General features: G+C 41.9%; 1 protein-coding gene across 1 annotated transcript; it reads right to left on the bottom strand.

The window, feature by feature from the left end:
* Nucleotides 1-6,186: 6,186 nt before the first annotated feature.
* On the bottom strand, nucleotides 6,187-12,083 carry LOC126506340 (C-X-C motif chemokine 15-like). Its single transcript, XM_050149849.1, has 4 exons — nucleotides 11,900-12,083; nucleotides 11,172-11,301; nucleotides 7,830-7,913; nucleotides 6,187-6,428 (listed from the first exon to the last, which is right to left on the bottom strand). The coding sequence occupies exons 1-4, from the start codon at nucleotides 11,955-11,957 to the stop codon at nucleotides 6,329-6,331; spliced, it is 372 nt and encodes a 123-aa protein (XP_050005806.1). The 5' UTR covers nucleotides 11,958-12,083; the 3' UTR covers nucleotides 6,187-6,328.

Below are 12,083 nucleotides of genomic sequence, written 5' to 3'. Positions count from 1 at the left end.
ACAAAGTAGGAATATTTTGAGAGGACCAACCCACACAGCCAGATAGCAGGCTCGCCTACCACGATGAATCTATAAACCTAGATATGTGTCTGTCCTATTGTGGAACTGGCTACCACCTCATTTGACATGGGAGCTAATACTGGGAGCCTCTCACAGGCACATAACAGAGAGCAGACAACTCAGTGAGATCAGGAAGACATGGTGTGGACGGAATCAGAACGGCCGTAAAATAGAAGCCACAAACAAGAACCAAAGAGAACCCCTGACCACATGAGGAGAGAAATGAAAAACTACAGCAGAGAGCCTCGGTAGCATAGTTGATCATTTAGGAAAAAAAAAAAGTCAGTGAACACAGAGAGAGAGGATTTGAAATCAGCTGGAGAGGGGAAAAGGAATGAGAATGAATGAAGGAAGATCGGGGCTGTAGTAAACTCTACTGTGTAATACCGGATATGCACAGGTAACAAATCCAATCAGGCAATATGCAAAGTCTCATGCCATATAAAAAAATTAAAGAATCAATATAACACATGAAATAGCAAAACTTCCAGAAGGAAACCTAGGGAGGAATGGTAAGCATTAGTCAGAGCAATACAGCGTCAGGGAACAACAAAAGCCAAGCATATAAGTTGTTATGTATCTAGCTAAAAAGTCTCTGTGCAGCAAAGGGACAGTCAACAGAATGAGAAGGACCTATGTCCTGTAAGCAGTTTATATCTAAAATAATAAGGGACACATGCATTCTGATAGCAAAGAAACAAATGAGGCAATCAAAAACTGGCCAAAGCCCCCAGGTTGGTATTCCCCCAAAGAACACATGCGAATAACACCTCGGATATGAGCAAAGTCTCGGTGTAACCGTGTAGCGAGAAAGAGAATGAGAGAAGGGACAAACCAGTAGTTACCAATGGGGATACTAATTTCTTAGACTTCTAGCAAATTATCCTGAAATGTAAGAAAATACTCAAAGCAAAGGAGTATGGGCAATACACATCTATTATTTCTAAGAAATACATAGAAGATAAGACACAGTGAGAAAAAGAAATGTGTTTTTGAATCCAACATCAAAGCTGGATAAACAGACCTAGAAGCCTTCAGGGATGCTGGCAGGTGGGCCCACTTGAAGCAGAAGCAATAAAGGATGCTCAAACAAGAGTCTGGGCTTCTGTGGGGTTCCTTCTCCCTGCCATCAGGTGGCTCCTGTGGAGAAACAGCTCTGTTAGGCACTCCTGGCTTCTTGTCATGAACGAGGCCCTCTGAGCAGAATACAGGCCTGTGCTTCCTCTCTTACTCACGTCTGACTCCAGGCCTGCATGAGCCCAGGACAGCACAAAGCCATAAACCTCAAAATGGTGATAGTCTTTGTGATTTTTTTTAAAAAAAATATAGGCTAATTATGAGTTCTGTTTGTGAACATGAACTCTGTGGGTGACAAAGTCATGAGGCAAGGTTGAAAGACTGAACATACATGTAAACTGAGATGTTTTCCTATCAGCCCTAAATTTTAACCTTGTTTTGTAAGTTTAACTTCAGCCAAAGTCAAGCTCATGCCTACTGGCAAAGCACACAGAGACCTATTCAAGAATGAAGAAGATTAAGTATGCTTACAGTCACCAATATCAAATGACAGTGTGCTGGAGAATTACCAGCTTCATCCTGGGAAGAGAAGCAGTTGGGCTATATAAGCTTGAGGCAGAAGCAAAGGTGCTTATGAGTTACAGATGTCACTGTTACATAACCAGACCAAACAACAGTTAGGTTGATTGCCATCTGACAGCGTGTGAGCATCCAGTCAGTTGGTGGGTTTCGAGTTAGCATGCATGAACCAAGAGCTGCAACTGCGTGGAAAGAAGTCCAACCTTTCTCACAAAGAAAAAAGGCTCAGTGAGCTCACAGTTGTCCCTTAGCAGCCTGGCAGAACCGCAGGTTAGATGCACGTTCCATCACAAGCTTGCCGCGCAACAGGCATTTTTATAGGCCAATAGAGGGAGGGTTAGCTAGGACAGGTTCTTTGGAAATGGTTGGGAAATCTTTACCAAAATCTAAAGCTCCTGTGGATTCTCTGACTGGAAACTCCTGCTTGTGAAGTTAACCTAAAGATACAGTTGCACATGTGTACAAATAAATTAGTGTATAAATATTCACCAAAGTCTGGAACCTCCCAAATGTCTATAGTAGTGGAGCAGCTAAGGCACAAAATGTAAAATACTGTGTCCCTATGTACCTTGCTAAGAAAATGAATGAATAAGTAAATAAAAAAGCTGAGAAGAACTCCCACATATTACAGAATTTACTTGTGCACGCAAAGACCATTTTTGGGAAGATATCTATCTATCTATCTATCTATCTATCTATCTATCTATCTATCTATCTATCTTAATATATAATAAAATTAACAAAAGTCATCCCCAGGGATGGGATCCAACAGTTGAGGGCATAGGAGTTGGAGAAATTTTATATTATCTTTTTAAAGAAATATGTATGGTTTAGAGCTAAAACAGATTTGTGTTTTGAATGCTTGTCACCTGACTGGTGGAGCGATTAGGGGAGGCTTGGAGCCTTCAGGACGTGGAGACTTACTGGGCAAGTAGAACCCTAGGGGTGGGCCTTTAAAGGCTATGGCTTGGGTCCTGGGTCTGGACCAGCCCTTTTCTTCTGGTCTGCCACAGTGAGAATGCCTTTGCCGCAGTGAGAATGCCTTTGCCGCACACTGCTGTCTTCACAGGCTGAGCACTCTGCCCTGCCTTCCCTCCATAGTGTACCAACAGCATCTGAAACAGAAGCAGAAGACGGAGTTTCTCCCACAAGTGATTGCTTCCAACTGTTTTCATCACCAAACAGTGCAAAAGAGCATAAACTCTGAAAGGACATTTGGCTACGTTAATAATACATTTCTTTCACTGGCACTAGAAGGCCACACGTCAGTCTGAAAGTATATTAGCTGGCCTTCGTCTGCAGGAGACTGGTGAGGAGCAACAGCCGAGATGTCTCAGCCAACATGGGGATGAATGACTGGGTCACCTAGAAGAAATGCACCTCACTCAGGCACACAGAGGGTCTCTTTCTGCAGGTTTTATGTCTTTGTGTCTCACACAGGGTAGGTGTAACCAGGATCGGTCTTACCTTGTTCGCTGAAAAGGAAATAGAACAGTACTCACAGATAAAATCAGAATCTCTGGCTCTGTGCCTCGGTTCTCTACTAGCTTCTGGGTTTATAATCTTTGGCAAGAGATTGAGACACTGTTGATATAAAAGTTTTCTTTACACAATGAGGTTAAATATCAGGCAACTGAACTTCTCAGTTTTCGTAAATGAAGTGCAGATACCTTGGACTTGAGGGGTATGGGAACGCATTCTGGAGTTGACTCACAAACTTGAGAGTCATTAAGTGCAAATCAGGGGATGGGCAAAGACTCAGGGCATGGGGAAGAGATCGGAGAAGAGGTTACAGTGTGGAACGGGAAGCAAGCTTTTAGAGAGACTAAGAAAACCGATGACTTATAGAGAAAGATTTGGTGAACATTTGCTTCTGTCATAATTTCATTAGCCTTCAACAAAGTAGATTCTAAGGATGGCAGTTTACAGAAGTCTGGGACTTGGAAGTGACCCGCCTGAAATTACTTTAAAGATACTAGGGCTAGAACTTATCTATTTCAAGGCATTTTCAGTAATTATTATTCTTTTTACCATTTCTTACCATTAACTCATTAGGATCAGTTTAGTGGGTAAAATGATAAGAAAGATGGGTTTTCCTCAACATGTTCAGCAGGTTACGGTTTGGGGAAAGAAAGGAGTCTGAATCTTGAGAGAAAAAAGTCCCATAAAATGTGTCATTCTGTTCACGGTCCACACTAAAGGCACAGGGGCTGGGATGGATGCTCAGTGAGTAAGTTGCTTGGAGTGTATAAGTTTGACCATCACTGATGTGAGAAGCTGGGTGTGCTGGCATTTGTTTATAACCGCAGTGCTGGGCTAGGGGGACCCAGACCCCCAGAGCTTGCTGGCCTTATCAGGGTGAACTGGTAAGATTCAGGCTGAGGGAGAGCTTCTGTCTTTTAAAGGTAAGGTGCGGGACAACAGATGGAGATAGACAGAGGTGATCCTTGACCTTCACAAAGACACACATGGAACACATGTAGAGATGTTTAATCCTTCTGGGGTCTTTTCCTGGGTGGTTGTTCATGACCTTGTAGTGGGGTATAAATTTAATTTTTATGTTGTTCCAAATCTATTCTCACTTTGCAAGCTAAAGACCTGAGTTCAGTCCTCAGCATCCACACTATAAAGAGCTTATCTAGGAGCAACTTCAACACAGGGAAATGCCAGCCAGGCAGAGGGTTCTCTGGGTTTTCCACACCTACCAACCTACCCATTACTTGGTGAGTTCTAGAACAATGAAAGACTCCGTCCCCATCCCCCAAAAAGACAGTACTGATTAAGAAACAAGACTGACCCCTGGCTTCCATATGTGCCTGCACCCAGACACATGCACAAATGCACACATGTCTACATCCACATATAAACAATACAATAACGTTTCTTCTGAGGAAGTATATTTTTTCTTCCTATTAATATCTGTCTTTGATATTTTCCCCTCATACATGGTGCAGACCACAGTGAAAATACCCTGTGTCGTTAAAATCTGAAGACCGTTTCTTTGCTCTGCAAATGAGACCACAAATGGCTTCTTTTGAACCATGGGACCACAGGCGCTAGGCCACAGGTAGTTGGATGGATGCAAACATACAAGCCAACAAATTATGTCTTCTAAGAATTGAAAATGGAATTTTAGAGAAAGTAAGCGAGTCACTGTGCATGGATTTTCCACTCAAAATAGAAAAAAAAAACACAGCAAGACTGTAGAGGAAAAGAAGAGGCCTCAAGTTGGCAGACAAGGGCAAATATCAAGAGTTGTCAAGAGAAAGGCTCCAGAACCTACGCAGAGACTTCTCTTGACACAGTGTTCCTGCTTTGGCTCCGAGATAATGACATTCATCTGTTAACACACTCCTTCATTCAAAAGGCAAGCAGAAAGTGGATGTTTGTTTATTTAATATTTATTAGTATTAAATGCACAGAATTTCTACCAGGAAGAAGTTAAGTGGTCAGGGAACAGCTATAGCTGTTTCCCAGCCCTCGTTTGTCTCCCGCGGCATTCTTGTCATCTTAAGTGTGGCAAGTCTGTCATTTCCTACCATTGTTCCTGCTCACAGGGCTCTAATTTAGTTTGCCTCTCATCTTCGCCAACGCTATCTAGAAGGTTTGCTTAAGTTAAAAACAAATTCTTGGTGTGGGCAGGCGACTCAGTGAGCCATTGCGCTTGTCATTCAGGCATGAAGACCTCAGCTTGGGCTCCCAGAATCCACATGACACCAAGCATCTGTAGCTCCAGTACTCCTTCAGTGCCAGATGAATCGCTGGGACGTCATGGGCCAGCTAGCCTGGCATCCACAGTGGAAAACAGCAGAGGCTCTGCCTCAAACAAGACGGAAATCTAGGACTGACACCTAAAGTTTTTGCACCCATATTCACACACACCAACAGACACACACATAGAAAAACTAAAAATTTAAAAGTAATTTTTTAAATTTTAGAATAATTATATTATATAGTTAATGCTGCTTTGTTACCTTCCCGTGTGTGTGTGTGTGTGTGTATGTGTGTGTGTGTGTGAGAGAGAGAGAGAGAGAGAGAGAGAGAGAGAGAGAGAAAGTCTTCCTACAAACCAGGCTAGTCATGAATTCATGATTCATGATCTTCTTACCTTAACTTCCCAAGTGCTGATATTGCATGTATGTCCCGCCAAGCCTGACTTAACATATATTTTTATTTCGGATTTTTTTTTTCTGTTGAATGAAAATCTTTGAAAGAAGAAGTGTTTGAGCCTGGGTCACTGGAGACGAAGAACCATGCTTTACCCTGGGCTGCAGCGCTGTGGCATCCTCGACTAGAGTGAAATAAGCCTTTGGAGCACAAAAGGTTCAGCAATATGTGGATAGTTTGTCAGTCAACATAAAGGGCATCTGATGACATTAGATGGAATGTCAAAATGTGTGGAGGGAAGAAAAACAGTCAGCTGTGGAGCTTCCCCCAGAAAATCATGTAAACTGAAAGACAGAGTGGCCAGCAGTGGAAGGGGCAGAGTCTAGAAAGGTACTGAGCCTGACGGAGAAACGACCCACACACTATGTGAGACTCAAGGTTTATTTTTTTTTCTACATAATCATCACTCTTTTCCATAAGCAAGTCCGAAAAGCAGGAAGAGGCCCCAGAATGAATGGACAGAGGGCTTCATTCCAGTCCTCAACCGACACAATGTGTGTGAACTTCAAGAAAAAGCTAGGTAATGTGCATTCTCAAGACGATGGTGCAGATACAACTCGTTCTGCAGTAGGTATTCAGTCTCTTGTGCGGGCCTTAGATGTGGGCTGAAATCAAAGCAAAGCACATGTAACTACACAGCTACACAGCGTTATCCACTCCTCCCTAGAAAACACACATTAAAAAATTTTAAAAAGCTAAAAAAATAAAATAAAACCCGTTTGGTTGGTCAGTTGAAAGTTAACATAATAGTCATAATTAACTATTTTACATGCATACTTATGCCTCCCTGATAGATCAAATTAGGGACAAATTAAAGCATTCCGATGCTAACTGAATTATCCAGAAGAACACCTCAAGGGACAGCTGGCAAATCTAGACCACCAAACCACACTTTCACAGCTGACTCTGGTCTCCCCTCCAGCAGGCCTGTGGCTAGCAAGGTGGCCATGTTGGATAGTTTTTGTCAGCTTGACTCAAACTGAGTCACCTAGGAAGAGAGAGCCTGGCTTGAGGATTTGCCTCCATCAGTCTGTCCTGTGGGCATGTGTGCAGGGATGCTTTCTTGGTTAACAATGGATCTGGAAGGACCCAGTTTACTGGGGACTGTGCTATTCCTGGACAGTGGTCCTGACATTCGTAAGAAAGCAGGCTGTGCAAGCCATGCGGAAGAAGCCAATAACAGCTTTCCTTTGGCCTCTGCTTCAGCTCCTGCCTCCTGGTTCCTGTCTTGAGTTCCTGCCCTGACTTCCCTCAATGATGGGATGTAACCTGTAAGCCAGAAACTTCTTTCATCCCCCAGATTGACTTGGGCAGTACTATCACAGCAACAAAGGCATAACCAGCACATAGCCCCTGGGTGCCCTGAAAGCTCTGATGTTCTGGTTGGGAAATAATGAAGAACTAGTTTCCGAGTGGCCATCTCTCCCCATTTATGCTACCGTAGCTTTAAAATCCCCTTTTTCTTTCTCAGGAGTCAATTCAAATATTTTCCTGCTGTCTGCTTCATGCTCTTTATTACTTTTCAAGTCATTGATTTGAAAATCCTATTTGGACCTTAACATAAGAAATGGTTATATTTTCCACCCAAAATTTTTCCCCTTAAAATTGCTTTCAACAAATGGACCATTAACCTACTTACTCGGTTGGCATGAGGCACTTTATAAATTTATATCACCTTTATATTCAATCAGGATATTCGTAACACAGGTCAAGTTGCTGTCACCTTCAATAAAAAGTGTAGACTAGTGATGCCCAAGCAACCAAGAGTTGCTCGGAGATGCTAACAAAGCTTTGGGGGCCTGTCCTTGTCCTTGCTGAGTCAGTAGGGCTGAGGGGAGGCAGAGATGCTGGTCTGGGGATGCTTTGGGAGCCTCTAGATGACACAGTCTGATACCATTGTGGATGTGTTGTCTTCTACGATGTATCTGTGGGTATTTCTAAACATACCTGTCACTAAAATAAAAATGAGAGAACATGAATATGAAGACTCTTGGCCTTAATTTTACCTCTGCATAATATTTCCGGTAAGACGTTTCACCCATACAGCATCAGGATCCAAGCAAATTAATGTCCCATTTTTCAGCATGACACTGCAAAAATAAGGTATTTTGGTTAAATCGTAACTGTGCTTATTTCACAACATGCTACTCACACTCCCAATACTATCTGCAACGTGAAGTGCAGACACTTAAAAATGAACACATGGGTTTTTCAGACTATATTGATTGTCCATTGGTAGAATGGAACTTTTAATCCCATCAGTATGCCTAGCTAATTTTTTAAAAATGCAGTTTGGTTATTGATTTGTTCATGTGCACGTGCACGTCACAGGGTGGTCTCCTGGGATCAGACTCAGACTGGCAGGCCCGTCGGTCATGCATTTACATACTCTTTATTGCTGTGTATCTGCTGATTTCGTTAGATTTTAGGGCCCCGTTTAAGAGTCTTTCATTGTCCAGCAGGGAGAGCATGACTTCTTAGTTCTGTGCTCCACAGAATTACAAAGTTTCACCAATGTACCAAGGTTCACTTAAATTGTGATTTATTCAACAGTGCATTAACAAAATGAATTCTATTCATGTTTATTATTATTGCTGTTGTTGCTATGAAATACTACCTCTTCAATTGAATAAATGAGTTAAACACAGCAAAATAAATGGATTACAAAATATGATGTTATGTAATAGATGCAAATTACAAAAAGATACATGTATTCAGGTAATTCCACTAACTTCAAGTTCAAAAGCAGACAAAATAAACAATTTCTTTTAGTTATATCTAGATGACAAAGAAAAAGACTGTAGAAAGTAAGAAACAACAGAATTCACACTCACCTCAGTTCTTACAGAGATATATTATTTTGGAACCATGGAAATTTGATGTGGCTGTCATAATATACCACAGAAAGAGTGAGTCAAATATTAGAAATGTATTTTCTTCAAATTCTGAAGACTATACCTTCAAAACCAAGGTATTTGCAAGCTTGCTTTTCCTGAAGTCTCTCTACTTGGCTTCCAGACAGCCACCTTCCTCACACTTTCCCTATGGTCCAAGTGTTAACTGTCTACAGTAAGGGCTGGAGAGGTGGTTGCGTGCTTGTACTGGGGACCCGAGAGACAGCTCTGTGGTTAAGAGCACTGGCTGTTCTTCCCGAGGGTCAGGGTTTAATTCCCAGCAACCACATTGTTGCTCACTACTGTCTGAAACTTCAATTCTGAGATATCCAGTACCCTCTTCTGGCCTCTGCAGGCACTGCTCACATGTGGCACACAAATATCCTTGCAGACAAAGCACTCATACACCAGCCATGCTGAATTTGCGCTCATCCTAATGACCTTACTTTAGCTCGCTTCTGTAAATACTTTACCTGCAAAATCATAGACGGTGGGGCTGGAGGTTCCAGCTTCCAGAGCTGAATAGTAAAGCAGATGAGGGTGGGGGCGCAGGTACAGGACACAAATCAGCGGGTAAAAGCCAGTCAGATCTGGAAGCTTCTGTTCTAGTTCCTTTCTAAATTAAATTTTACCCTAGGTAACCGAACTGTGGGAACTTATGAGCACTCCTTGGCTGCACTTGCCTGCACACATATACGCTTATATTTGTGGCAGGCAGAAACCCATCCTGTTTCCCAGCATTCCATGAAGAGGCATGACCCTCTCTGTCATGTTAAGTGACAAAAGGAATCTTGCAGCTACAATCACAGTCACTAAACAGCTAAATAAAGTCGTATTTTTAAAAGTAGATTTTTCAAATGAATCTCGTGTAGTAGCCAAAGCAATTTTCTCTGGCTGATAGCAGAAGAGAAAGTCTGACTGGGAGAGAGAGATTGGTGTGGTGTGAGGCTGGTTTTTCCATTGCTTAAATCCGAATAGCCAGGTGGGAACAACCTGGAGAGAGCCTCCCGGAATTGAAAACCTCCACAGGCCAACAGCCTACAGTTGTGGTTCTCAAGCTGGGGATTGAATGACTCTTCCACAGTGGTTGCACATCAGATATCCCGCATATCAGATGTTTACATTATGAATCACAGCAGTAGCAAAATTACAGTTATGAAGTAGAAACAAAATTTTATGGCTGGAGGTCACCACAACATGAGGAATTGTATTAAAGGGTTGCAGCATTGAGGAGGTTGAGAGCAACCAGCCTAGAAGGGTGTAGGGCTATCAGCAAAGAGCTGAACTCTTCCAGCAGCCTGAGTTGAAAGCTGAGCCCTTCGGAGAACCTCCAGGTGAGCCTTTGGTCGATCTGCCATCCTTCATAAAACAGCAAGCAGCCATTGTCTGTCTGTGGCTTGACTCTGGTCTGGATGGTAGAATCAGTACTGCACAGTGCATTTTATATGCTCCCTGCAGCCCTGTGGATTTTCTCTCCTCTTCTTCCACTCACTCTTCCCAGTGAGCAGAGAAGCCACCCCAGCCACCTAGCATGCTGAACTACAGAATGTGCAGTAATAGCCACATTTATTTTATACTCTAGTATGGTAATGCTACCTAGAAATGAATAACTAAAGCAGACACATTGAGATAGATAGATAGATAGATAGATAGATAGATAGATAGATAGATAGATAGATAATAGATAGATAGATAATAGATAGATGATAGGAAGAATAGAGAAATAGAGAAGGATAAATAAATAGATGATAGATAAACAGAAGATAAATAAATAGACACATAGATTATAGATAGATAAATAGATGATAGATAGATAGATGATAGGTAGATAGATTGATGATAGATAGATAGATAGATAGATAGATAGATAGATAGATAGATAGATAGATAGATAGATAGACAGATAAAATGTTATAACTAATGAGTGAAGGAATTTCCTACAGTCTGCAAGGTTGATTCCCCAAGGATAGTTATCACTAGAGTCATTAGACCATATTGTATGCGTTGGTGCATCCAAGCGTATAATCCAGAGATTTCCTGAAGGTCCCTATTTGTACCCCTTGCCCACGGCTGTGTATCTTTACTTTTTGAGTATTCATTGACTTCATTGACTTCAAAGTTAATTCTACTCAGCAGAGTTTGTGAAATCAGCTATCTTCTCCATTTAAGAGCTGCCTTCTGATTTTGTGTTTTGTTTTGTTTTGTTTTCTGGAAAGAATGAATGTCATTTTTAGAAATGAGAGCACAAGTATTGGTCTTATTCTGTTGGGAATGATATTGCCCAGAACTGCAGTCTTCAGTGTCTTCATCTAGTACAGTGGTCTCAGTCGTCCTAATGCTGTGGCCCCCAAGGGGCCACGACCCACAGTTTGAGAAGCACATTCTGTAAAGAGACACCAGCTAGAAAACTCCCAGGAAGGGGCTTCCACCCTTCTCCTCATCTTTACTACTTACATGACTTCCATTCTGTCGCAGTAGATATTCTCGGGAATCACCCAGACATACTTAGTTAAGCTACGAGGAATAAAATCGGAACATAGCTGAATGCACAGACATCTTAACTCCTGAGTTTCGCAGGGATGATCTGTGGGGAAAAGAGTAGAAAATTTCTCAGCAAGAACAAATAAGTCTGTAGTGCTTGAGTTTTTGCTTTAAATTAGGGGCCAAGGCAGCTGGGCACACAAGGCTGAGTGTATGATCTTATTATGGCAAGGAAATGTTTGTTCAGCACCTACAATGTTTGAGAAAGCCGCAAATAAACTAGGAACTAGTGGATTGCTACAAGGTAGATACAGTCAGTAACCATGGTCAAAACAACTCAAGCCTCAATGTATAAATTTTATAAATTGAACAGTGACGATTCCTATCATATAACTAAAGTAAATATACTAAATCTATTTGTAGCAAGTTTTCTATTATCAACTCTGGAAAGAAAAGCATTGATTCTTGCAGCCAGCTATTTCCAGCAAGTCAAATGCATTCACTTAACTCAATATGAAATTCTGTAGACTTCACAATCTAAATGCATACTTGCTTAGGGTCTAATTTACCCATTGTTTTAATTAAACAATTTCCACAGTTTGTTTAATGGGCAAAGTTGCCTTGTTATATTTGAAATGTCTTCGGATTCCCCCCAGTAACTAGATGGGGATTAAAAAAAAAAAAAAGCCTCCTTAGCTTACCGAAGATGCCTAGGTAGAGGGCAACCAGCAGAAACGGCAGCCAGCCCTTGGCAACCATGTCTGTCTGTGGCTTGACTCTGATCTGGATGGTAAGATGGGTACTGCTCTGGTGTTTTTTATACGCTGCCTGCAGCCCTCCTCTTCTACCCTCTGGCAGAAGAAGGGAATGAGGCAGGCTTGCCGT

Source organism: Alexandromys fortis, unplaced genomic scaffold, assembly GCF_014885135.2.
Source record: "Alexandromys fortis isolate MF-2015 unplaced genomic scaffold, M_Fortis_MF-2015_v1.1 scaffold_0, whole genome shotgun sequence".
Lineage (NCBI taxonomy): Eukaryota > Metazoa > Chordata > Mammalia > Rodentia > Cricetidae > Alexandromys > Alexandromys fortis.
This window is presented reverse-complemented; position numbering and strand designations above follow the sequence as displayed.